This window comes from Podospora bellae-mahoneyi, assembly GCF_035222275.1.
Source record: "Podospora bellae-mahoneyi strain CBS 112042 chromosome 1 map unlocalized CBS112042p_1, whole genome shotgun sequence".
Lineage (NCBI taxonomy): Eukaryota > Fungi > Ascomycota > Sordariomycetes > Sordariales > Podosporaceae > Podospora > Podospora bellae-mahoneyi.
Window position 1 is genome coordinate 2,230,972 of NW_026946359.1, and position 23,248 is coordinate 2,254,219.

Consider the following 23,248-nt stretch of genomic DNA (forward strand, 5'->3'; position numbering starts at 1 on the left):
AGCCTCTCGGTATTCTGGGATGTTTTAGATACATTATGTGCATGTTTGCTTGTTTTGCCATCGTTGAAATGAAGCTGAGTGTAAGGCTGTTCTAGTTCTGCTGTTCCATTCAAGAGCAGCAACTGAAAAGAAAATATATGACATCTATAGAAAGAGCCATCATAGGGCCTGGCATTGATTTTGTAACCCTGAGACTCTACTCTACCTTCAGCTACCGCAGCATTATATAAACTAGCTGGTAGTCAGCTTCAGAAATACCCATGGAAGCCTCCTCCAAACATGACAATCCACATCGGGATTAGCGGCCGCCGCGCACCGATGTCAGGGGTCCGTCCCTGGGGATCCGGCAGTTTGGGCAACGCATTTATCAGAGTTACATACAAAAGGTCCACATGAATCGGTTCCGCAAGGTTCGAAAGCCATTTTGTAAACTTTCGATGAACTCCGACTCTAAATATCAAGTCGCAAAGTCAAGGTACCTACCCTACTTCTATTTGTAGCGGCTTAACAAATCCCCCTCCAAGTTACCTATATTCTCCCAGTAAACCATCAGCAAACCCCGCTTCAAAGCCGAAGCTCTCAGGCTTGCCGTTTAGAAACAGCATTCAACCCGATTGAAACCTCCAATTGGACCGCTCTCTCACCCCGCATCCATATCTTCCGATGCGTCCTTGTGCTGTGTCCCGCAAAGCACATGCTTCACGACAAATCAGACTTCCATATAAACGAGTGTGGACTGTGCTGGTGGAGAACATATTGATCCGGACCTTTGTTACTCAACAGGTACAGGTAGCATTTCAACAGACCAGATCGGATTGGATGATTAATCCCACCATATTATGGAGTGAGAGGAGGGGCCGCGCTAAATAGCACGACATCCCCCATCATGACATCCTGAACTTTCCGATGTACCCTTGCCTCTGTGACATAACATACCTATATACTGCTGATAGTCTCTCATCATCTCTCTACCTCATCTTACAGCTGTGTTTCTAACTACTCCCAAATCCCCTCAAGGCACCCTTCAAGGCTCTATCATTACAATAGCTACCCCTCCCTCACCGACGTCATGTCTGGCTTCCCCAAACTCATCCCCGCCTTCACGGCCAGAGTAAGCCTCCCTTATCCCTCGCCAACAATAATACACCCCCCCTTACGCCGTATCAACATTCCCCCTACCACCACATATACACCACCCCCTTTCCCTCTCAAACCTCAACTAACCCTCTCCAGATCGCCATAGAACCCCCCACCGCCATCTCCCCCCACCTCCTCCACGTCCCCTTCGTCCCCTCCCTCGGCTCCCTAATCTCCGAACCCTCCTACCCCCTCAAGCTCAACGCCCCCATCCTCCACGGCGCAGACTACATCACCACCCAACCCGACGGCAAGACCGTCAAGCTCGAGGTCCAGTCCGTAGCCAAGGATGCCTCCACCGGCGCCACCATCCGCTTCAACTACACCGGCACCGTCTCCCTCCTCGGCGCCGCCGGCAAGGTCCTCAAGGGCGACCCCTCCGCCGCAACCACCGACTTTGGCGAGGCCTTCATCCACCCCGTCTTCCAGACCGGTGGTGTTCCCGAGTTGGCCGAGCTGGCGAACAAGGTATATGTTGGGTCTGGGAGGTTCATCTTGGAAGAGGGCAAGCCCGTTATTGTCGAGTACAAGATTAGTGAGGTTGTTGCCTAGGTGCTGGTTGGATAGTATAGTGGATGATTTGAGTGCATGTCAAAGGAATGATACAAAATAGTTACACAAACAGATGCATGTCAAAGCAAGCCAAAGTAAAAACATCTTAATTGTGCAGTCTCGCTATAATCCCCCGAAATCCCAGATAACAAAAGCAAATGAACCGCTATCCCTCTCCACAATCCCTCCACCGCCCTCTCATAAGTATTCCCAGACCTCTTGATGCGATATCTCCCAACGCCTTGGTATGCCAGTCGTAAGATGAGATCGAAAAAAAGTCAAATGCCGTAAGAGCCGAGAACTCCAATGACAAAGGCAGAAAGAAAAGGAAAGAAAAGCCAGTCCAGATATCATTTGTGAAGCGCTCCAGAGGTATCAATGTTGTATCAGTGAAAAGACCTAAGTGTCCTTAGACTTGAAGACACCGTCAACTCCAGGCTCAGAGTCGCCATAAACTTCAGCGTTGAAGCTGTCTTCGTCTTGATAGTCAGAAGGCTTCTCATTGATACCGGGAGACTTCGAGTTGTTCGGTGTCAAACGCAGCAAGTTGTGTCCGGAGATAAAGGTGTTCAAAGCCACAGGGGCAGCAGATGGCGTAATTTCAAGAATGAGATCGTCCACGTCCTCCTCCGAAATAACACTACCCCCAGTGGGGGAGTAAAAGTCGTGACAGCCCAAGTCGCTACCGTTGTCCACAGTTGTTGATTTGCGGATATTCGCGGTGTCAAAATCGTGGTCATTGTTTTTAAACTTACGGTTGATACCGCCCTTCAGCTTGCCATGAATGTCAAAATTCGGAAGCTTAGAGTTATCAAAACCACCCACAGGCTGAGACTCACCAACTTTACCGATATTTAGGATTAGCTCGGCTGTAAGTTTGGTGACTTGATCACTCCCGGTATAGTTGTCGTCATTACCCACCGTAACTGCCTCCTCGCAACTGCCAATTGGTGTACAATCATCCCCGGGCTTGTTGTCGTGCCTCTGCTTCTAGCGGTGACCTTGCAGGGAGAATTGAGCTCTCAAGGCCAAAATCTGCTGCTTCTCGGCTTCGGGAAGCATGTCAATCGTCTCTTGAGGTAGCTCCATGACAGCACGCATCAGGGCCTCAGGGTCCTGAGCAGGAGGGGGGGCAGCGACAGGAGGAGGCGCGGCACCAGGGACCGGAACAACCGGGGCAGCGACGGGGGGGGCGGCATAACCACCGACTGGAGTGCCGGTCGCCGCAGGGACAGGGTAGCCGCCATAGTTGGCGGGGACAGCCGCAGGAGGCGGGGCAACGCTCACACCAGTGTCGAGGACGGAGTTGATTGCGTCCGGTGACACCAAGCCCATGATCAACAGGGCCTGGAAAACAGCATAACCAAGCTGGGGAGCTTGGTTCAACAGCTCGGCGCAGCGCGTAGGGTCGTTGGTCGCCAGCGTCTTCATCTGCTGGATGATGTCCAGCAGCTGCGCCGGCGGCAGAGTGCGAAGCGTTTGCGATATGGCATCGGTGCAGCTCACACCAGGAGGGAGATCTTTGCCCTGGGGCAAAGGAGGGAGCGACGAACCGCCCGCGGGGACGACCGGCGCGGCAACGTTGTTACCGTTCGACGGCGCCGAGTAACCGGCAGCAGAAGGGCCCTGGAAAGTATTAGTTTGGATGAATCTCGGATAAAGAAATATCGAGACTTACAGCAGCGTCACGGTCACGACCATCTTCGTCGCTGACCGTTTCATTGCTAAAGTCGACACGCAACTTCCGTCCCATAATCTCATAATCATTCAAGTTTCGGACGGCTGAAGAAGCAGAGTCTAAAGGAATAAAAAGTCAGCAAAAGGAACTTTGAGTATGCGGCTCTGCGACATTTCCACGCCACAGGCCAGTGTCATGTCAGCATTGAAGAGACTACTTACCGTGGTCAGGGAACTCAGCGAAACCAAAGCCCTTGGGGCGACCAGTCTCCCGATCATAGACGAGGCGAAAGTTCAGGACGCGACCAGCACCACTGAAGATTTCAGTGATTTGCTCCTCGGTGAGTCCTGCAGATTACGGCTTGTTAGCAATCGACTTTGAAAAGACGTAATATGATCTCGACAACTTGCCATATGGGATGTTGCCCACGAAGACGACACGAGAGGGCTGTCTGTTTGACATTTTTGCGATCAGAGGATGCGCAAAGCCTGGAGTGAAAAGAGTCGCTTTGAAAATTCGGTGGAAATTAAGTAATTGACTGGCAGAGAGTCGACGACTAAGTGAAATGGAAGTCTCGGCGTCAATGTTGTCTCGGCGAAGGAAGGGGAAAAAAGGCTGGTTGCGATGATGCGATGCGAAGCAGTAGTTGACAAGTCACCCTGGTCTTGAGAGGCGCGAAGGGCAAAATCCGTGGAAGGAACAATCAAATTCACCACAATAGGTGTGAACTACCGATAGCAATTGGGACTTGAATTGCTCCTTCTCATCCAATATCACACTGGCCGCTAATTTTTTACAAAGACTGTGCAAGACCGTCTGAACTTGCTCACTTTGGCGACAACTGGGCGATGGTGGTGGGGGACAATTGACTGGATGTTGATGGAGCAATCGGAAGGTGAGGTTCAATTCTTGGGCTAAAAATGCATGGAGCAAGTACCCCAGTACCGTGAACCAGCCTGGATTTGGCCAAGCTTTGAGGCGCGAAGAGCAAGGATGTGAAGGTCGCGAGAGCACGTGATATGGATTTGGAGAGAGGTGGCCCATGCGTGCTGGGAACCCTGCTTCCTGCAAGTGGTGTTTGTCAGCGATGAAGAGAAGCGACTGGTTCCACACCTCGTGAAGCTACAAGCTCTTTCTCCACAGCGCAAACCAGCTGCCATTCAGCACCAGCCACTATACCTAGACAACAGACAAGATGGCGCACCGCAATCCCTTCCAGGATTATATGAACAAGCTGCAGTATGCGGCCCAACAAACTCGCTCCGGAGGCAGAATGCCTGGCGGAGGTGGTGGCATCGCAGGAGGGGTTGCTGCTCTCGCTGTCCTTGGTGGTGGCGCCTTGCTGTTTCAGAGTGCGCTGTTCAACGTCGATGGTGGTCACAGAGCGATCAAGTACCGGAGAATAAGTGGTGTCAGCAAGGATATCTATACCGAAGGTATGTTGGGTTTAGACATTACACTCTTGCTGGAGAGACAGACTAACTGACTTACAAATATTCACACAGGAACTCACTTTGTCGTCCCATGGTTCGAGACTCCTATTGTCTACGATGTTCGTGCTAAGCCGAGAAACGTTTCTTCCCTCACCGGTACCAAGGATCTTCAAATGGTCAACATCACCTGCCGTGTCCTCTCGAGACCCGAAATCACCGCCCTTCCTCAGATCTACCGCACTCTCGGCACCGACTATGACGAGCGTGTCCTCCCCTCGATTGTCAACGAAGTGCTGAAGAGCGTTGTTGCCCAGTTCAATGCCAGTCAGCTGATCACACAAAGAGAAATGGTTGCCAAGCTGGTTCGTGAGAACCTCTCCAGGAGAGCTGCGCGCTTCAACATTCTTCTGGACGACGTGTCTTTGACGGTGGGTTCCTCTTTGTGGAAATCACATCGCTTAACAAACCGCTAACAATTTATTAGCATCTTGCCTTCTCTCCTGAGTTCACAGCTGCCGTTGAAGCCAAGCAGGTTGCCCAACAAGAGGCTCAACGTGCCGCATTCATCGTCGACAAGGCTCGCCAGGAGAAGCAGGCCATGGTTGTCAAGGCTCAGGGTGAGGCTCGCTCTGCTGAGCTCATTGGTGAGGCTATCAAAAAGAACAAGTCATATCTGGAGTTGAAGAAGCTGGAGAACGCTCGTTCCATTGCCCAGATTATCCAGGAGGCTGGTGGCAAGAACAGACTGCTCCTTGACTCTGAGGGTCTTGGGTTGAACGTCTTTGATGAGGAGAACAAATAAGGAAGCTGTGTTTTGAAAGAGGTGGGAATGGAGGTATTGAATCAATCTCCACTGTCTGTATGTATAGGCTGAACATTTTACAAAGCCCCTGTGTATGAGTACGTTGGTGAAAAGATGCATTGAAGAAGTCATGAAGTTTCTGGAGTTGGCGGTCAGAATCACACATTTTGAGAAACTTATTTGTTCATCCCGTTTATTTTTGAGTACATTGTCAGCATAATGGTCTTTATTGCCCCTCAAGTAACAGCTCCAGCAGCTCAATAAGGCTGAACATTTAATGGGCCTCATCCATTACCAAGCAGCCCCCAGCGAGCCAAGCCTGAGGCTCACCCACCAACCCCACACAAACCGACCGACCCGCGGACCCACAATCAACCTACCTGCCCCACTAACCCCTCCTTGCGGCCGCCTGCTGGGACAGCAGCTGCCATCGATGGCAGGTGGCTCACTTGGCGACTGCTGCCTCTCGAGCTTGCCAGCATTGCTGACTGGTGTAGTATTCTTCCTCTTTCTGCCAGCAACAACATTCACCACCATCCCACGAGTGCTTGATCTTGAAGAACAACAACCAACAGATAAACAACTATCCCTTATTTCCACCAAAGAATCACTTAGTGGAAAGACACAAAAGCCAAACGCCAAGATGCTCGTAAAGTCCGTTCAGCCCCGCCATACTGTGCTTGCCCGATGAACTGACTGACAGGTGAGATAGAGTACGCACCCTCACCGGAAAGGAAATCGAGCTCAACGTCGAGGGCTCCGACAAGGTCTCCAAGATCAAGGAGCTGGTGGAGGAGAAGGAGGGGATCCCGCCCGTGCAGCAGAGGTTGATCTTTGGGGGGAAACAAATGTACCCTCCCCCACACCACCACTACCACCACCACCACAACACTTATTTTGAGTGTGTTAATAGTTGCTAATGATGGTAAAAAACCAATAGGGTCGACGACAAAACCGCTGATGACTATGGGCTTGAGGGTGGCGCGACGTTACATTTGGTTTTGGCGTTGAGGGGTGGGCTTTAAAAAAGAAAGAAAAAATGATAGGGAGGGAAAGGGGATAATGGGGGTGGTAGCTGTAAAGGGTTATGAATATAGGCAATACGGCAGAGTAGGAAAGTTTGGCTGTTGTTAGGTACAGCAAGATGAGGCAAACAAGGTGATGATGATGGTGGACATCAGCGCTGTGGAGGAAGGGTGACAGTTTTTTGTTGAGGAGGTAGCGTAGATAGTGGGTAGGTGGGATCGAGCGTCTTATGGGATATGATCTTGCCTTGCCTAGGGAAAGGCACTCATGAATGAAGAATGCATCTTTACATCAGTCTTCGCCTCGTGTGGTGAACCGAATATATGGATGGAGATCAAGATGCTGAACATGATCAGAAGTAATTCGAGTCTTGGAAAACCCATCACTTAAAAACGATATATAAGCAGAAGTAAAGCCCCGTATAAAAGCCCATCCATTCAATCGATCATCGTACACATCATATAAGCATAGGTCATGCCCGTGTAAAAATCATTCCATTCGTCCCTCCATCGTACACCAATTTCCAGATAACCACCGCTTAATCTCGGTTATCTGCTTGTATCAAGCTTAAAAAACCATCTCAACGCCTGTTGAAAATGCCAACCATCCTCGCTGATTTCCATGCAAATCCCAAAATTCGAATTCCCCCACAAAATCCATCCCTTCTACGTTCCCTAACGGGGGACCCGCTTGCTCGGACGCATGAAAATATCCACAGGCTTGCGCTTGCGGACGATAGGAGCAGCGGGCCCCCTAGAGCCGACAGCAGGCGAGTTGCCCGCACCCGCAGGCGCGGGTGCAGGCGAGGTCTCGCCAGTGAACGACTTTGGTGGCGAGCGGGCCGCCACGGGTGCCTTGATGGCGCCAGGCGTCGCAGAGAGAAGACCACGGGGTCTGGCGACGGGTTGTTTCTTGGGAGAAACGACCCTCTCCACCGCGGCTTCGAGTTCCTCCACAGACAGGCCTCCACGCTGGGGAGGACTGGCGGGTTCGTCATCACCAAACAGGTCGTCACCCCCATTGCTGGGGATGTGGTCGTCTTCATCATCGCTCAAGGAGATGATGTTGGCTGGTTTGGCGATGGCGGTGCCCTTGCCCTTGATTGAAAGGAGCCGGTTCTCGCGTTCTTTGCGGTCACGATCACTGGCTGTGGTGTCAGAGGCCTTTCTGATTGGGGCGTTGACAATGGTGGCAGCGGCGTCGAACTGGCGATTGATACGAGCGTCGTTCTGCATGGCAATTGGTGCCTGTCTGATTTGGCTTTGCCTGACAGGAATGCGGCCAGCGGGGTTGGAGAGCTTCAGACGACTGGTCTCAGCGGCGACTTGCCTCTTGGCCTTAGCAATGAAGGTCTTCTTCGGGCGAGGCTGAGAGGACCAGTGGCCGGCTTTGGGACCCTCGCGTTGGCGTTGCGAATAGTGAAGAGGCAGTCGGCGAGATTCAGGAACAGAGATAATCTTGGCTTGACGGGAGGAACGCTGGCCATTGACATCTTCCATTTTCTTCATGAAGGCATTGGTAGCCTCTTCGAGCTGTTGGTTGTAGACCGTCTCGTACTTCTTGTAGACTTTGTACCAAGACTTTGGGTCCTTTGGCTGCCAACTATACTGAGCAGCAAGCGTTTTGAAGTCGCGCTCGATAAGATGCTTCCAATCTATCGACCAATGTTAGCAATGAGTGCCGAGCCAAGGACAAATGATGGCAGAACTTACGAGATGGTGAGACTTCGTAGATCCGCTCATCTGTCTCCTGCTCGAGGGTGTGAAGGTGCTCGGCGGTCTTCACGGCCCTGAGGACCGGCTGCAAGAGGTGGGTAGGCATGTCTCCTAAGCTTGGGATGTCTTGAATGTTTCTGATTGCGACATCAAGAGCCATGTCGAGAAGAGGACGAGGACCGTTCCTCCGAAATGGGCCGGTAGATATTTGAAGCTCCATGATGACTGAAAGTGGGTCTCACCCGTGGTGACAAAAGTGGTGACAATAGGGTGGAAGTCGAACAATGGAATCAGTAAAGTTGCGGGGCGGGTGGTTTGGAGTTGGAGGTGTTGCTCTCGTAGAATTTGCTCGTTGTGCGCCGACCGTCGTCCAGAACTAATCCAATAAGCACCTTCGAAAAGACACAGATGATGCTCAGGGAAGGTGATGGTGAGACCGTAAAGAGGTCCCGGAAAACGGGCCTTTAACCAGGGAAGTTGTGATCAAAGGTAGATTCTACTAGATATCCTTTTGCGCAAAGAATCATTGCACCACCCAGCTCAAAAGTGTACGAAAGTATCACCAAAGTCGAGAATCAAGTGAGATCCAGAAGGTTTCAAGATAAGAGGTTGCGACTCTCTTTTATACAACCGTCACCCGCTACTAGGGTGCCCGGGCCACCTGAGCCTCGGGACCCGCATCGCGGATCCGCCAATCCCCAATAGGCTAGCGCAGATCTATTCATTGTCTGGCAGCCCATTTGAGGAACTTGAGAGCATTGTCGAAGCATATACCTGGTCGAGAATGATTCTTTAAAACGCCATCTAGTTTGACTATTTGAGGTATTCCCGCAGAGTTTCCAAAGGGAGTTTTTTTCGCTCGTCGCGGTTGGTGAATCTGGCAGAGCAAGTACGGAGTAGGGTAGATTCTCCAATCTCCGTCACGGACATCTCTTGGCATTGACCTCTCGGCGCGCCAGGGTCCAGGGAAGCTGCAAACTGCCCAAGAAGCTGGATTGGCGCGCAAACTGCGATCTTCAAACCTGACAACAAACTTTCAACCGCTGCACTTCTGTCCCCAACAACCACCATCCTGACCGAAGTTACCATAGCTCCATCCACGGAGCTACTGAAACCAACTTACGCGTAAATACCTAATTGCGGGTACTCGAGGCGATTTCACACTTTCCAGAGAAATCGGCCGAGATCGACAGCATCTTGTAACGCCAGTATTGTCGAACCACTCAGAGTGCCACGAGACTCCCACCCAGTTTCACACCCATACCAGATCCCCAAATGGAGCGACCAGAAGGCTGGGGTCTCCTAAGCGAAAAAGAAGAAAATGAACTCCACAAAGCCCGACTCCTCGCCGTAGAAGAGAAGGCCTACAAGCGCATCACCAAGCGCATCAACACCCTCTACCGCTTCGCAGACCCCATCCTCATGCGAGAGCTAGAAAATCACCCGTCCCAAAAAGATGACACCTCCAGCCCAGCCCCTACTCCCGCCACTGTCCCCGATGTCACCACCCCGAGACTCGACTACGCCCGAATGTACCAAGACATCACCCTCGACTTCGCCGCCTTTGACAGCAGCATGGAGCGCCTCCAATTCCTCTTCACCGCCAACGAAAAGGACAGGCAACACTACGCCCAAGAGCGCGAGCGAATCAAGCGCGACATCACCTCTGTCCGCGCCAACATCATCCACCTCAATCAGAAATTGGAGCAGGCGAAAGAGACGCAGGAGCAGCGGAAGCAGTTTGACAAGTTGGCGGATGAGATCACAAAAAATCCAGCTTTGCGCGCTCGGGAGGAGCAAAAGGCGGCTATAAGGAAGCTGCAAGATGAAATTGCCGAGCTCAAGGCGGAGAGTTCTACCTACAGCGACACATGGGTCGAGCGCCGCAATCAGTTCTCTAGGATCATGGATGAATCTATGGCACTTCGGCGGTTGATCAGGGATGAGAAGGAGGAAGTTGAGAGAAGGGAGGGTATGGATGAGTCGAATGAGGTAGAGGCTGGACAGACGCCTAGACCGGGAACGCCTGGCGGGAATGCTACTCCTAGGGGGGAGAGCGGACTTAAGAACTCGATTGAGGCTGGGGATGTGGTTGGCACTCCTAGGGCGATGTCCACGGCGGGTGGTAGGACGCCCGCTAGGGAGAGTCCGGCGCCGTCGACGCAGGATAATGGGTCGTTTTTGAAGCCAGGGAATGCGCTGGGGGCAAGCTTTGGGAGTGGTGGGCAGAGTAGGGAGGGGACGGCGGAGCATAGGACTGAGCAAGAGGAGCGGGATGGGAGGGATCAGGGTGATGTTGAGATGGAGGATGAGCCGCCGAGGGATGATGACTCGGAGCCGGATAGCCCTCTGTCTCCCCCGCCAGCGGACTTGCCTCAGATTTTGGTGGACGGACAGGGCGATAGTATGGATACCACATGAACACGGAAAATGACAGACATGGTTAAGGAGGGCGCAATGCAATGTAAAGATATCGTCTGATTGTTGCTAGATATCTTGTCTAGGCAACATTTAACACTCAACTGAGCCAAGAACAACTACTTGTTAGATAGCATTAATACCAACAACGTAATGTAAACTGGTACAGTATAAATCAATTTGTAGTTCAAGCACCTCATCGTCAAATAATATTAATTATGAACACGGCCTACTTGCTTTTTTTCCATGAAATATCTACTACTCCTGCTCAGCAACCTTCTTCCCACTCTCCACCGCCTCCCTCGCCTTCTTCAGCTCCTCCTCCTTGCCCTCCACCCCATCGCTCTCCGTGATGGCGATTTGCTCCTCCAGGTTCTGGACAGCTTCGGAGATCTTGTCACGGAGAGGACCGAAGACGGCTTTGGTTTCCTCGAGGGCGGTTTGCTATTGTTGGGGGTTAGGGTTATTCCAACGAATCTGTCAGGAGGACAGTTGAAGAGAATCATTTACCTCTTGCTTCAACATGTAAGGGGCGTTGCTGTCGAGGTCGGGCTTGCCGGCGGCAATCTCAGTCTGGAGCTTGGAGATGCGGGTTTCTTGATGGGCGAGCTCCTTGTGGTAGTAAGACTCTTCTTTTACGAGGCGGAGGACAGAGTTGGTTGCTCTCTCGAGGGGGGTGGGGGGTGCCATTTGGATAGGTTTGAGTGGTTGTGGTTGGTTTGTAGAGGAAGAGGTGGGAGATGTAGAATGGAGGATGTTATATGAGCTTTGGTTTATTGTTTCTGCCTGATGGTGTTGATGGTGTAAGCGAGTGAGTGAAGCCTGATGAGGCAGGCTGTATGTTGACTTGGCTGCTGTTTGGCTGTGAGTGGTGGGGTTGGCGGGGTAAATTTGGGGAGTCAGGGTTATAGCGGATGAGGCAAGCTGCGCGATGGCAGGTGCGAGGAAGTTGGATGGGTTTGGCAACGGTTGATGGCGTCGTTTTTTGCAAAGCAGTGTGTGCGAGGCGCTTTCTATGTTTGTCCTCTTCATGTTCTACATTTATAAGAAGGCGGATAGGGTTGTTTAAAGAGAGCGTAAAACGTTGAAATCTAAAGCCTTCAACCATAGTTGAATGGAGTAAAACCTTACCCAAGCCCAATTTTGATGTAGGATATAGAGCTATGACAAGGAGATACTTTGCCCCGTGACTTCAATGCTTACTTTGCCTGATCTGAAGAGAGCTCAAATCTCAAATGGCAGGATGTTTAGATATGTCGGATAAATGCATATCAAAACTATCAACATCTCTGTAACCGAGTACGGGCCCTAGTTTGTTTCGAAATGTTTCCAAATCCAACTCCAAGATTGAAACGCGCCAGTGTGGCTCTCCAGAAGATTCGGTTTCCCATTCATTGATAGCTTACCCCCGATCTGGTCAGGGTATCGCTGACTTAATGAGGCCGTCACTATCCCCAGACAACAGCTCAAGCTTGGTGATGCTGGATGCCTCAAGGCCATACCATACATCCGACATTCTAGCCAGAAAACCTCCTTCCAAATGCCATCTCTCTTCACCATCCCACGTTTCTTGTCACATGGCCTTTGATTGGTGTCCCCCCACAATGGAAGGGCTGCAGGTGCAAGGCTTGATCGAAGTGACATGCGCCGGGGCGAAGAAGTGCCAAGCTAAGCCATGCTAGGATGGAAGCTCGGATGGGCTTAACCGAGTTGGGGAAGCTTTTGGACACGCCTCCGACCCCTGGTCCCGGTGGCCACTCAGCGCAAACTCCACCAACAAGCACTGCAGAGGGGCGACATCACTTTGTTGGAACTGGACACGTCGTGCACATGTATTTTGAACTTCCTAAATAAGGCTGACCTCTTTTTTTAATATATCTTGCTCCAGCCCATATTTATCTCGCCTTCCCTTCAATCCACTCACTCTGGCCCATTTTCTTAAGAGGCTGCAACTCTAGATTTTCTTTGCGCATGGTCGTTCTCATAACCTCTTGCGCTTCCCTGAATTCGCAGGACACTCGACAGGGCTTTCGAGTTTGAGCTTTTCTTCTCTGACAACCAACCACTTTTGTATCTTTAAATACCAGCCTCTTGGGTTTAGAGACCACCTTCGCTTTCTGACAACGAGCGACACTTTTCCACTATACTGCACCAGCCGGAACACGGCAGAAGTGCAATAATGGACAACGCCTTCGCGCGATCGTCCCAAGAGGTGCTCAGCACTCTGGGCGTAAATCCAGCAACTGGGTTGACAGATGCCCAAGTCAAAAGCTTACAGGCGAAGCATGGTAAAAATGGTATGTAGTTGATGTTAAGTTTATGCTTCGGTATCGCGAACGTCGATCACTTGGCTAACTGGTCTGTTCTCTGTAGCTATCGCCGAAGAACCACCTACTCCATTATGGGAGCTCATCCTTGAACAGTTCAAGGACCAATTGGTCCTGATCCTTCTCGGTTCCGCCGCGATTTCCTTCGTTTTGGCTCTCTTCGAGGAGGAGGGTGGATGGAGCGCATTCGTCGACCCGGCCGTCATTCTCACCATTTTGGTTCTCAACGCCGTCGTCGGAGTCTCGCAAGAAAGCAGCGCCGAAAAGGCCATTGCCGCCCTTCAGGAATACTCAGCCAACGAGGCCAATGTTGTGCGCAATGGGCAACTTCACAGGATCAAGGCTGAGGAGTTGGTTCCGGGTGACATTGTGGATGTTTCTGTTGGCGCTCGTATCCCTGCCGACTGCCGCTTGATTTCGATCCACAGCAACAGCTTCGCTGTCGACCAGGCCATTCTTACCGGAGAAAGCGAAAGTGTGGGCAAGGATAGCGAGGTTGTTGTCAAGGATGAGAAGGCTGTGAAGCAGGACCAGGTCAATATGCTTTTCTCGGGCACTACCGTCGTCACCGGCCACGCCAGGGCTGTGGTTGTCTTGACTGGTTCCAATACGGCGATTGGCGACATTCATGAGAGTATCACGGCGCAAATCTCCGAGCCGACCCCTTTGAAGCAGAAGCTCAATGATTTTGGTGACCAGCTCGCCAAGGTCATCACTGTTATCTGTGTTCTCGTCTGGCTCATCAACATTCCTCACTTCAGTGACCCCAGCCATGGAAGCTACGCCAAGGGTGCCATCTACTACCTCAAGATCGCTGTCTCGCTTGGTGTTGCTGCTATCCCGGAAGGTTTGGCTGTAGTCATTACCACTTGTCTCGCTTTGGGAACTCGCAAGATGGCAGCCAAAAACGCAGTTGTCAGAAGCTTGCCCTCTGTTGAGACCCTTGGAAGCTGCAGTGTTATCTGCTCCGACAAGACCGGTACTCTTACTACCAACCAGATGAGCGTCAGCAAAGTTGTCTATCTGAGCGCCAATGGCACTGGTTTGGAGGAATTGGATGTCGAGGGAACCACATTCGAACCTCGGGGGGATATCAGGTCTAACGGCAAGGTTGTTACCGACCTTGTCCAGGAGTCCTCAACCATCCTTCAAATGACCCAGGTCGCCGCCCTCTGCAACGATGCCCGCCTTGATTACCACTCACACACTGATAGCTACTCCAACGTCGGCGAGCCTACTGAAGGTGCCCTTCGTGTTATGGTTGAAAAGGTGGGCCCTTGCGCCCCTGCTGACTGCAACCCCAAGGACCGTGTTCACTATGCCAGCTCTTGGTACGAGAAGCAGTTCAGCCGCCTGGTCACCTACGAATTCTCTCGCGATCGCAAGAGTATGTCAGTGCTGGTGCAAAACGGAAACTCCCAAAAGCTCTTTGTCAAGGGCGCCCCCGAGTCGATCATTGAACGCTGCACCCACACCCTTGTTGGCCGCGATGGAAAGAAGGTCCCCATGGACCGCAACCTGGCTGATCTTCTTCTGAAGGAAGTGGTTGGTTATGGTAACAAGGGTCTTCGTGTTATCGCTTTGGCTAGCCGTGACAACGTTCAGGGCGAGTCTCTCCTGCATAAGGCCAAGTCTACCTCCGAGTACGCCCAACTGGAACAGAATCTTACTCTCCTTGGTCTCGTTGGTATGCTGGATCCTCCTCGTCCCGAGGTTGCTGGCTCAATTCAGAAGTGCAAGGATGCCGGTATCCGTGTTATCGTCGTTACCGGTGACAACCGCAACACTGCTGAGACCATCTGCCGCCAGATTGGTGTTTTTGGCCCTGACGAGGATCTCACTGGAAAGAGCTTCACTGGTCGTGAATTTGATAATCTGAGCCACAGCGAGCAGCTTGAGGCGGCCAAGAACGCTTCTCTTTTCTCCCGTGTCGAGCCCACTCACAAGTCTAAGCTTGTTGACCTCCTTCAGTCCCTTGGCGAGGTTGTTGCCATGACTGGCGATGGTGTCAACGATGCTCCTGCTCTCAAGAAGGCCGATATTGGCGTTGCTATGGGTTCTGGTACTGATGTGTCTAAGCTCGCAGCTGACATGGTTCTGGCCGATGACAACTTTGCCACCATTGGTGTTGCCATCGAGGAAGGCCGTGCCATCTACAACAACACTCAACAGTTCATCCGGTATCTCATCTCTTCCAACATCGGCGAGGTCGTTTCTATCTTCCTTACCGCTGCTCTTGGCATGCCTGAGGCTCTTATCCCTGTTCAGCTCCTCTGGGTCAACCTCGTCACCGACGGTCTCCCGGCCACCGCCCTGTCCTTCAACCCGCCTGACCACGACATCATGAGACGCCAGCCCAGAAAGCGCGACGAGGCCCTTATCGGTGGCTGGTTGTTCATCCGCTACCTGATCATCGGCACCTACGTCGGTCTCGCCACTGTGGCCGGTTACGCCTGGTGGTTCATGTTCTACTCTGAGGGTCCCCAGATCAGCTTCTACCAGCTCTCCCACTTCCACCACTGCAAGACTGAGTTCCCCGAGATTGGCTGTGCCATGTTCACCGATGTCCGGGCCAAGGCCGGCTCTACTGTCTCCCTTTCTATTCTCGTCGTCATTGAGATGTTTAACGCGATGAATGCGCTGTCATCGAGCGAATCACTGCTCACGCTTCCAGTGTGGAAGAACATGATGCTTGTGTATGCCATCGCTCTGTCGATGGCACTTCACTTTGCCCTGCTTTACACCCCCTTCTTGCAGACTCTCTTCTCTATCTTGCCTCTGAATGCGGCTGAGTGGAAGGCTGTGGTGGCCATCAGTGCGCCAGTTGTGTAAGTTCAGCCTCTTTTCCTTTATACGCTAATGAACACTTTGCTAACTTTGAATTTGCAGTCTCATCGACGAAGCGTTGAAGTTTGTGGAGCGCAAGTATTTTATGCAGACTCCAGTGTCGAGCTCTGCGTTGGTCTCTAAAGACAAGAAGGATCTATAGAGGATTTACAGGAGAAGAATTAGAGAAGACATATAACAAGACAAAAATGATATTTGGGCGGTAAAACCGCACGTATTAAACGATATTTAGACACTGTACATGAAACGTAATGATCTAGCATTGCTTTAGCACAGATACCATTGACAGATGCAAATTGCATTTCCCATCTTCTATGAGGACAATTCTTGTTTCGGATGGAAAACTTGATCCTTGACGGTGGTCATTGTATAGTCTCAAAATATCATTTACTGTTACAACGCCTAGTATGCCCCAACTCCCGCCTGCCACAGAAGAGACACAGCGGTTGCTACCCTTTGCCCAGGTTGATTCCCTTGATCTAAAACATTTCTTCTTCGTGCACCCTTTCTAATCCTGCCGTCCCTTGAGCAGTCTCTTGGTCACCTTGTCCTTCTCAATAATGTACACATGAGCACCCCAACCGGAAAGGGCATCTCTGTCGACGGCGTTGAGAAGGGACTGGGAAATCGTCTCGAAAAGCTGATCAGGGCCCTATATCATTCTCCAGTCAGCATTCTCTCCCTTTTTGATGTTTCCGAAAACACTCACAAGATTCGGCTCCCACAAACTCTCACACATGCCAAACAGCTGCTCCGTCGCCGTCCCACTGACAATAAAGTCCTTTGCAAAATCAATGCACCCAATACTATCAAACCCGCAGATAAATGGCTGGCCCGTCTTGGGGTCCAGCCCCGCAACGACGGGGGAGACAAACCACGGACCGAAGCGGCGCTCGTACAGGGAGGAAGATACAAGGTTGGCAAAGGTGCGGGGGGCAATCTGGCGCTCTTCGCGGAGACGGTACATGTTTACTTTGTAGCGGAAGAGGTCCGAGACGGTGGCCACGTCGGTGGCGAGGCCGGTGAGGCCGAGGAAGACGTTGTCGCCGTATTGGAAGATTTTGGGGAAGTTGTTGGAGACGGTGAGGGCTTGGAGGCCGAGGCGGAGGTCGCAGGCTATGGCTACGCAGTCTTTGCCTACCATTGCTACGCAGGCGCCGCCGTCTGGGAGGGGGGGTTAGGAACTGGTGGGGAAAGGGGGGGGGAAGGGCGGGGCGGACTTATTGAGAAGGGGGAGGACTGGGAGGAGAGAGGTTAGTTATTGTTTGGGTAGAAGTATGCGAGGGTATTATGGGGAGAGGAGCATACCATCTTGGCTGTTGTGGAGGGGTGGCTGCTGGGAAGCGGGTGTGGATGGTGATGGCTTCGATGCAACGGGAGCTCTGGGTGGAGAGGTTCAAGTGTGTTTGTTGGACAGTATCGCTATCGGATGAATGTCGTTTCGAACCTCAGTAGGTAGAGCGGTCTGAATCGCGTGTTGTGGTGTTGTCGAGCTGTCGTCGTTGGAGCTCTCGTGCAATCAATGACAGCCTTGGAGGTTCAAGAGGTCGGGTTGGAAGCTCTCCAAGCTGACAAGGAGGCTGCGCTGGAGTTGACGTGCAAGGCAACACGCAGCTGGCGCGGCGAGTCGGCGAGCGGGCTGGCAAGGGTGGTCCCTGGCCAAGGTGTAACATAAAAGGCGGTGACAGACGGCGGTAAACGGCTGGAGCCTGGGGAAACGCAAGCTCCCACTCCAGCTGTGCCCCGTGCGCGCTGTAATTGCCCCTCTGGAGAGCTTCCAGTTCAGTGGGTGATGGAAGCTCCAGGAACCACCCCACTTGACTATTACAACTGTGTCTAGACAGCCAAGTTACGTGTTATAGCACTGCCTGGTGGATCGAAGACAAGACAAACGAGGTCGACTATCATATCTTTGATCTTTGCTGTGCTGTATTCGGGCTCTTTGACTATTTGACAATTCACTTGATACTCTACTGTACCTCTCAAGGCGCCTTGCCTATCGATACCCCGCTACATTGACAGCATGTCAGCCGCTCACGTCGAGGTCATCTCGACAGACCTCCGCCGAGCCAAGGTCAAGGTCAACCCGGGAACATACCTGGTTGATGTCCTCAATGAAGCTTGCAAGAAGCTGAATGTCAACCCTGACAAGTATGATGTCAAGTGAGTTGATCCTTGTGTGTTAATCTCCAATACATCTCATCATCAGCTTACACGTATCACAGGCACAAACAAAAGATTGTCGATCTCACATCTCCCTTCCGCACATCAGGGCTGGTTTCTGGTGCGAAGCTGGAGCTTGTTCAAAAGTCAAAGAGTGCATCCGTTGTGTCGATAGCCCTCGATGTCGGTGGGAAACGTTTCACGAAGAAGCTGCCCAACGACTTCACATTATGGCAAACGTTGCGCCAGTTTGAGAGCTCAGAGAGTGGGCTCAACCTTACGGGCAGAGCCACTCCAAAAAAAGACACCCAGAACGGCGGTCAGCTTTATCACGAGGCCCCCATTGTCAACATCATGGGGAGAGAGTACTCTGCTTTGGAAGATCTCAACAAGACCTTGTCACAATGTGGCATCAACTCTGGCAGCATGGTCCTTCGCCTGAGTTTCAAACTTACGGAAAAGACCTTGTTCGAGGCCATGTCCGATATCGGCCAGTTCTTGAAGGATGTCGAGCCAGATCAGCCAAAGGAAGAGGAGCCAAAACCAGCGCCGGTCCAACAGGATCCCAAGGTGGAGAGCAGTACTACTGATGTTGTAGAGGAACCAAAGGTGGAAGGCAACATAGAATCAAGCATTCCACCAACCGAGACAACCATCCCAGCAGTCACAGAGCAAGAAGAGACGAATCCTTCTGCGGATCTCATGGATGTCGATGAAACCCAGCCTCAGCCTACATCACCACCGTCCGAACTTGTTGACCGCTTCCTCCCCACCTCCGTCTTCGTCGCCCCCACCTCCACCACCCCAGCAGCAGTCAACATCCAAGAAGACGACTCAGCTTACGAACCAACCATTGCCCATGCCCAGCTCCGCCAGCAACAGCTCCTCCAAAAGGCCCAAAACACCCGCCTCAAATCCGACGCCGAGCTCGCCGCAATCAAGGCAGAAGAAGCTGCCAAACTTGCCAAGGTTACCAGAGTTGAAATCAAAGTTCGATTCCCTGACCAAACCTCCGCCACGTGGGTGGCTACCCCTGAGGAGACCGGAGGCTGGTTATATCAAGCCATCCGGGCGACGATGGCGCACCCAGATCAGCCTTTCAAGCTTATCATCCCCGGCCCGAGGACACACGTGGAAGATGGGAACAAGAAGTTGATTGCGGGGTATAAGCTCAAGGGGCCACAGATGTTTAATCTTGTTTGGGAGGATGGTGCCTCCGGGGAGGCGAGGAAGGGCGGGTTTTTGAAGGAGAGCGTAGCTTCTAGGGCGAGGGAGATTGTGATTCCTGAGGTGCCAGAGGGTGGGGTTGTCGGGGGTGGTAGTGAGGCTGGGCTGTCGGGGTCTTCGTCGGCTCCAGGGGCGGGGTCAGAGAAGCCGAAGAGGGAGATTGACCCTGAGGCGCTCAAGAAGAAGATGGGGAAGTTTTTCAAGTTTGGGAAGAAGTGAGTTGCTTGATAAAATATGTGGGAGAGGAGGAAAGTGGTTGTTTTGTCTGCATTATTCAGGGCGTTTGCTGTATCGAGGATAGGATTCACTATGGGATATGCCCGGCCTTGGGTCTTTGGTAGATAGATGCTTTCCCAGCTAGACAATGAAGCTCAATCAATGGATGCAGTCTTTGAAAGTAGGGTAAATACAGATAAATACCAGCAATGTCTTTTGATTGTCAAGGAGACAAGGGCGTCCCTTTAGTTGCCTCGACTGGTAACCGTCAGGCGACTGCTGAATCCAAGTTGCCACAAACTCCTAATTCTCAAAGATTGGATACCAGTCTTAATGACCAGCCCTCCTCGACTCAGCAATAACCCTCTGCAACTCATCAACCTTTGCCTTGGCCCTGCCGTAAGTGCCCAGCTTGCGCTTGGAGTACTTCCTTGCGCGCTTGTCTTTGCCGTTGCGGAGTAGTTCAATGACACGACGCTCGTAAGGGGCGAGGCTGTTGGAAGCAAGCATGGTCAGCAGCCAAAGCAGTCGTTATCTTGGATGGAGGGTTGTTATCGCCAGCTAGTAGATCCACAACGGGCCGTTATGGGGCCAGGACAGGGTTCCTCGGAATTCGAGATTATGAATTTGGGTTGGCTGGTGGGGAGGGGGGGGGGAGGGGGGAAGGAAACACACCCGGCGACTTCCTTGACGATGCTGCGGACAAAATTGGTGCGCTTGCTCTGGGCGCCCTTGCGGCGGGAGGGGCGGGGTTTGGAGATGATGGGGATTGTTTTCTGGGGGTAATTAGTTGATGTTGTGGTGGGTTTTTATTACAGGAAAGAAGCCATCATGGGATAGAGAAGGGCGGAGAGGTATAGAGATCACACAACCAGACGTAGGATACAGATTCGAGGAAATGAAATTTAGCGTCGATCTTCTTTCTTCAACATAAGTTTTCTTTTCTGATTGGAATAACAGAAAGAAAAAACCATAAACTTGAAGTAGAAAGAGAGGGGTCATACAGTGCCCTTGTTAACACCCTTTGCCAACCCCGTCTTCTCAGTCTCCTGCTTCTTGGTAGGAGCCATGTTTCTGATAACGCAAAAGATACGGTTTTTATCACCGGCGCCGAAGGGTTCGTCCGTTCGCTTTGGCTCGTTCGGGTTGCTGACGATGGCTGACAGGTGGAGTTGCGGACGGGAAGGCGAAGCCAAGTGGAGAATGTTTGTGCGGGTGCGCTGGCGGTTTGTGGGTCAGGGCTAACGTTTTGGTGCAATTCTTGATTTCAGTTGCAGGGGCATGATTGTGGGGGTGGCTTGTGGCTGGCTTGGCGGGAGGATGTGGCGTTGGTTTATGAGACGACTTCCATTTTGACGGCCACCATGATAGGGCTACTATGGTTATTGCGATATTGCGGGTGGACATGGGGTGAGCTTGCGATTTCCTTGGTTTTGTGTGCTTGGTTCTTTGAGTTGTCCATCGAGAATCGTTTTTTTCAGAGTAGAGGAAAATCAGACCCTGGGTCATCCCTCTGTCCAACGGTTCCCCTGTTGAAGGCCCTGGAGTGCCCCCCTACCTAGTTCCTGGGAATTCCTGCCAGAAACCGAACACGACCTGCGCCTGCTATCGAGACCTGTCCTACCGGAGAAGCAGGATGGGACCACAATCACAGCACAAAGCCTTTGGACGACAATATACCACCAACGGAGTATCAATCTTGTACGCCTGCCACTTGCACCGCTGCCCTCGGCACCCATGGTCAATCGTACTCGGGTATCTGTATCTTTTATTTTCCCCGAACCTGGGATCACCATTCACCGTCAACCGACTGGCTTGTCGAAGTGTCATAGGGGACCATTGCAATGAATTGGCGCTTCTTGCTGGGTCTCCGACGGCTCCTACCTGATCTATCAGGGTGGGCAGGCGGTTATGGGTTCAATTTTGTAGCTTGTGAAACAGGCCTAGATACATGTGTACCGGTGACTAGTACTGTTCCTCTACTCAGAAGGTTTCTCCTGAGCTAGGTTTGAGCTGGTAGTTCCTCTCACAGTGAACCAGCGGTTTGTCACACAGAATGCTTCAAAGATCTTTCGTTGACCACATCCATTTGCTGTGTCACAGCTGGGAACACGAGTAGGATTGTTACTCTGACTTATATGCTTGAACCGACCACAGCCGTTGGCATAATGGCAGCAGAACTCAGCGTTGAGTAACGTTGAACAGAAAAGTCGGGAAAAGAGGCCAAGTACATTCGGTGTGGATTCAACGGCCCGATCTTTTGTCTTCTTGAATTCAGTGAACGACAGAATATACGAAATTACAAGACATAGGGATGGCCGGGGGGACCAAACAGGTAGCCTAATGATATCATGGCAGTCCACTTACATGTACCGGCATAATCAAACACTTTACCGACACCGGGAGAAAAGAGCGGACTCGGCTTGAAACGAAACATCGCGGAGGTGGAACATTGTGAACCAACCATAGCCTGTACCTGCTGAAAATTCCAGAATAGGCACTCGGCAAGGAAGATGGTTGGCTCAGCAGGTAGAGTGACGCTGGGAATCCGCTCCTTGAGAATCCGCCGGTTTTCCCGCAGTCGTGTGTGTGAGGCGAGAGGGCGGAGAATGGAGGTTTTCCATGGTTTCAACTGATATTTTCATCTCACTCGGCTGGTTGCAGTAGGTACAGGATCTGCATGTCTGGTGCTCCAGCATCCACAGTGTTGGCATCCAGTTGTAGATCAGATCTGAAGGATTGGCAGGTGGCAAGCGGCATATCCAGGCTTTCCAAGAAATCGATCTGCAGGTACGGCTGGTATTCATCGGCCGAGCCCGTTGAGGGAGGCTCTTTCTTAAATACTCGAAACACTGATTCCAATTCCTCAAGTCTTCAGTTCTTCGCAAAACTTCTTCCCTTGACCGGATCATCAGCAACCTTTTCTTTTTTTCAGAGCAGCCCGGTTGCTGCCACTTTTTATTAGACTTACTTTCTGTCAGCATCTATACCAAACACTCTTTTACAGCCGAACCTTTTCGACTACTTCTTCTAGAACATGATCCTGCCCGCCTTCTCTACCGCCCTAGTGGCAGGCCTCCTCCCACTCGCTGCGGCCCTCCCTGCATTCTCGGCCATGACAGACTACACCATCCCTCCAGCTGTGATTAAAACGCTGATGGAATCCGATAAAGAATGCGTCATGCCTTGGGGGTTCAACATCACCAACTTCATGATCTTCACCCCCGCCCCCGGCAACAATCATTCCCAACTCATTAGCTTTGACTTTTTCGACGACCCCACCAAAATCGCGACATCCTGCGCCTTCAATGAAAGTTCGGTCAATGTCGCTCCTTTCGATTTCACCCCTCGCTATCCATGTGATGACTGGCGGGTAACCTTCATGTGGAACAACGCAACACAAGGCCTGGAGATGATTGAAAGGGCCTGCCCAGATGTCTTGTAGGTTGATTATTAAAATGGCTGCTCCGTTAAGCGCTGACCGGTTATACAGAACAACTTCTATGGAGGCTTCCGGGTCGATATGGGTAAATGGAACCTTGAGCTGCCTCGAGGATGATGCGAACGGTGCGTATGGTCCTGGACTCGATTGCATCTCATTTCGAAAGTATGAGGCAAAGTACTACAGCCTTCAGCCCACACCGTGGTAGAGACACGTCGATGACACGTGGGAGCCCAGTAAGGGGATCCCAGGAAGGGGGAATCAA

The 23,248-nt window shown here is 51.8% G+C and overlaps 12 protein-coding genes across 12 annotated transcripts; 7 read left to right on the forward strand and 5 right to left on the reverse strand.

Annotated features, from left to right (window-relative positions):
• Window positions 1-464: 464 nt before the first annotated feature.
• QC761_106968 (uncharacterized protein) lies at window positions 465-1,749 on the forward strand. The gene is made up of 2 exons (XM_062873969.1): window positions 465-1,111; window positions 1,234-1,749. The coding sequence occupies exons 1-2, from the start codon at window positions 1,070-1,072 to the stop codon at window positions 1,687-1,689; spliced, it is 498 nt and encodes a 165-aa protein (XP_062737060.1). The 5' UTR covers window positions 465-1,069; the 3' UTR covers window positions 1,690-1,749.
• A 436-nt stretch (window positions 1,750-2,185) lies between these two features.
• Window positions 2,186-4,126, reverse strand: QC761_106970 (uncharacterized protein). The gene is made up of 5 exons (XM_062873970.1): window positions 3,778-4,126; window positions 3,589-3,714; window positions 3,368-3,486; window positions 2,529-3,315; window positions 2,186-2,463 (listed from the first exon to the last, which is right to left on the reverse strand). Exons 1-4 carry the CDS (start codon window positions 3,827-3,829, stop codon window positions 2,680-2,682), a joined length of 933 nt encoding a protein of 310 aa, XP_062737061.1. The 5' UTR covers window positions 3,830-4,126; the 3' UTR covers window positions 2,186-2,463; window positions 2,529-2,679.
• Window positions 4,127-4,443: 317 nt separating this feature from the next.
• Window positions 4,444-5,602, forward strand: PHB2 (Prohibitin-2, subunit of the prohibitin complex (Phb1p-Phb2p); the record flags this gene model as incomplete). Its single annotated transcript, XM_062873971.1, has 3 exons — window positions 4,444-4,803; window positions 4,873-5,228; window positions 5,285-5,602. The coding sequence occupies exons 1-3, from the start codon at window positions 4,563-4,565 to the stop codon at window positions 5,600-5,602; spliced, it is 915 nt and encodes a 304-aa protein (XP_062737062.1). The 5' UTR covers window positions 4,444-4,562.
• Window positions 5,603-5,879: 277 nt separating this feature from the next.
• On the forward strand, window positions 5,880-6,776 carry QC761_106990 (uncharacterized protein; the record flags this gene model as incomplete). The annotated part of the gene is made up of 4 exons (XM_062873972.1): window positions 5,880-6,251; window positions 6,315-6,452; window positions 6,543-6,616; window positions 6,659-6,776. The coding sequence occupies 3 exons, from the start codon at window positions 5,880-5,882 to the stop codon at window positions 6,561-6,563; spliced, it is 531 nt and encodes a 176-aa protein (XP_062737063.1). The 3' UTR covers window positions 6,564-6,616; window positions 6,659-6,776.
• A 198-nt stretch (window positions 6,777-6,974) lies between these two features.
• Window positions 6,975-8,967, reverse strand: QC761_107000 (uncharacterized protein). The gene is made up of 2 exons (XM_062873973.1): window positions 8,341-8,967; window positions 6,975-8,282 (listed from the first exon to the last, which is right to left on the reverse strand). Exons 1-2 carry the CDS (start codon window positions 8,561-8,563, stop codon window positions 7,303-7,305), a joined length of 1,203 nt encoding a protein of 400 aa, XP_062737064.1. The 5' UTR covers window positions 8,564-8,967; the 3' UTR covers window positions 6,975-7,302.
• A 651-nt stretch (window positions 8,968-9,618) lies between these two features.
• On the forward strand, window positions 9,619-10,764 carry QC761_107010 (uncharacterized protein; the record flags this gene model as incomplete). The annotated part of the gene is made up of 1 exon (XM_062873974.1): window positions 9,619-10,764. The coding sequence occupies one exon, from the start codon at window positions 9,619-9,621 to the stop codon at window positions 10,762-10,764; it is 1,146 nt and encodes a 381-aa protein (XP_062737065.1).
• Window positions 10,765-10,961: 197 nt separating this feature from the next.
• On the reverse strand, window positions 10,962-11,895 carry RBL2 (tubulin folding cofactor A). Its single transcript, XM_062873975.1, has 2 exons — window positions 11,272-11,895; window positions 10,962-11,205 (listed from the first exon to the last, which is right to left on the reverse strand). The coding sequence occupies exons 1-2, from the start codon at window positions 11,791-11,793 to the stop codon at window positions 11,020-11,022; spliced, it is 708 nt and encodes a 235-aa protein (XP_062737066.1). The 5' UTR covers window positions 11,794-11,895; the 3' UTR covers window positions 10,962-11,019.
• A 659-nt stretch (window positions 11,896-12,554) lies between these two features.
• On the forward strand, window positions 12,555-16,271 carry QC761_107030 (uncharacterized protein). Its single transcript, XM_062873976.1, has 3 exons — window positions 12,555-13,058; window positions 13,135-15,916; window positions 15,978-16,271. Exons 1-3 carry the CDS (start codon window positions 12,941-12,943, stop codon window positions 16,075-16,077), a joined length of 3,000 nt encoding a protein of 999 aa, XP_062737067.1. The 5' UTR covers window positions 12,555-12,940; the 3' UTR covers window positions 16,078-16,271.
• A 16-nt stretch (window positions 16,272-16,287) lies between these two features.
• Window positions 16,288-17,604, reverse strand: PUP3 (proteasome core particle subunit beta 3). Its single transcript, XM_062873977.1, has 4 exons — window positions 17,244-17,604; window positions 17,156-17,174; window positions 16,645-17,099; window positions 16,288-16,587 (listed from the first exon to the last, which is right to left on the reverse strand). Exons 1-4 carry the CDS (start codon window positions 17,244-17,246, stop codon window positions 16,444-16,446), a joined length of 621 nt encoding a protein of 206 aa, XP_062737068.1. The 5' UTR covers window positions 17,247-17,604; the 3' UTR covers window positions 16,288-16,443.
• Window positions 17,605-17,663: 59 nt separating this feature from the next.
• On the reverse strand, window positions 17,664-21,088 carry rpl36_1 (ribosomal protein L36). Its single transcript, XM_062873979.1, has 4 exons — window positions 20,546-21,088; window positions 20,217-20,317; window positions 18,034-20,034; window positions 17,664-17,945 (listed from the first exon to the last, which is right to left on the reverse strand). The coding sequence occupies exons 1-3, from the start codon at window positions 20,609-20,611 to the stop codon at window positions 19,872-19,874; spliced, it is 330 nt and encodes a 109-aa protein (XP_062737069.1). The 5' UTR covers window positions 20,612-21,088; the 3' UTR covers window positions 17,664-17,945; window positions 18,034-19,871.
• QC761_107050 (uncharacterized protein) lies at window positions 17,688-19,746 on the forward strand. Its single transcript, XM_062873978.1, has 2 exons — window positions 17,688-18,098; window positions 18,161-19,746. Exons 1-2 carry the CDS (start codon window positions 17,959-17,961, stop codon window positions 19,542-19,544), a joined length of 1,524 nt encoding a protein of 507 aa, XP_062737070.1. The 5' UTR covers window positions 17,688-17,958; the 3' UTR covers window positions 19,545-19,746.
• A 572-nt stretch (window positions 21,089-21,660) lies between the features above and the next one.
• Window positions 21,661-23,191, forward strand: QC761_107080 (uncharacterized protein; the record flags this gene model as incomplete). Its single annotated transcript, XM_062873980.1, has 2 exons — window positions 21,661-22,982; window positions 23,035-23,191. Exons 1-2 carry the CDS (start codon window positions 22,579-22,581, stop codon window positions 23,189-23,191), a joined length of 561 nt encoding a protein of 186 aa, XP_062737071.1. The 5' UTR covers window positions 21,661-22,578.
• Between the last annotated feature and the right edge of the window lie 57 nt (window positions 23,192-23,248).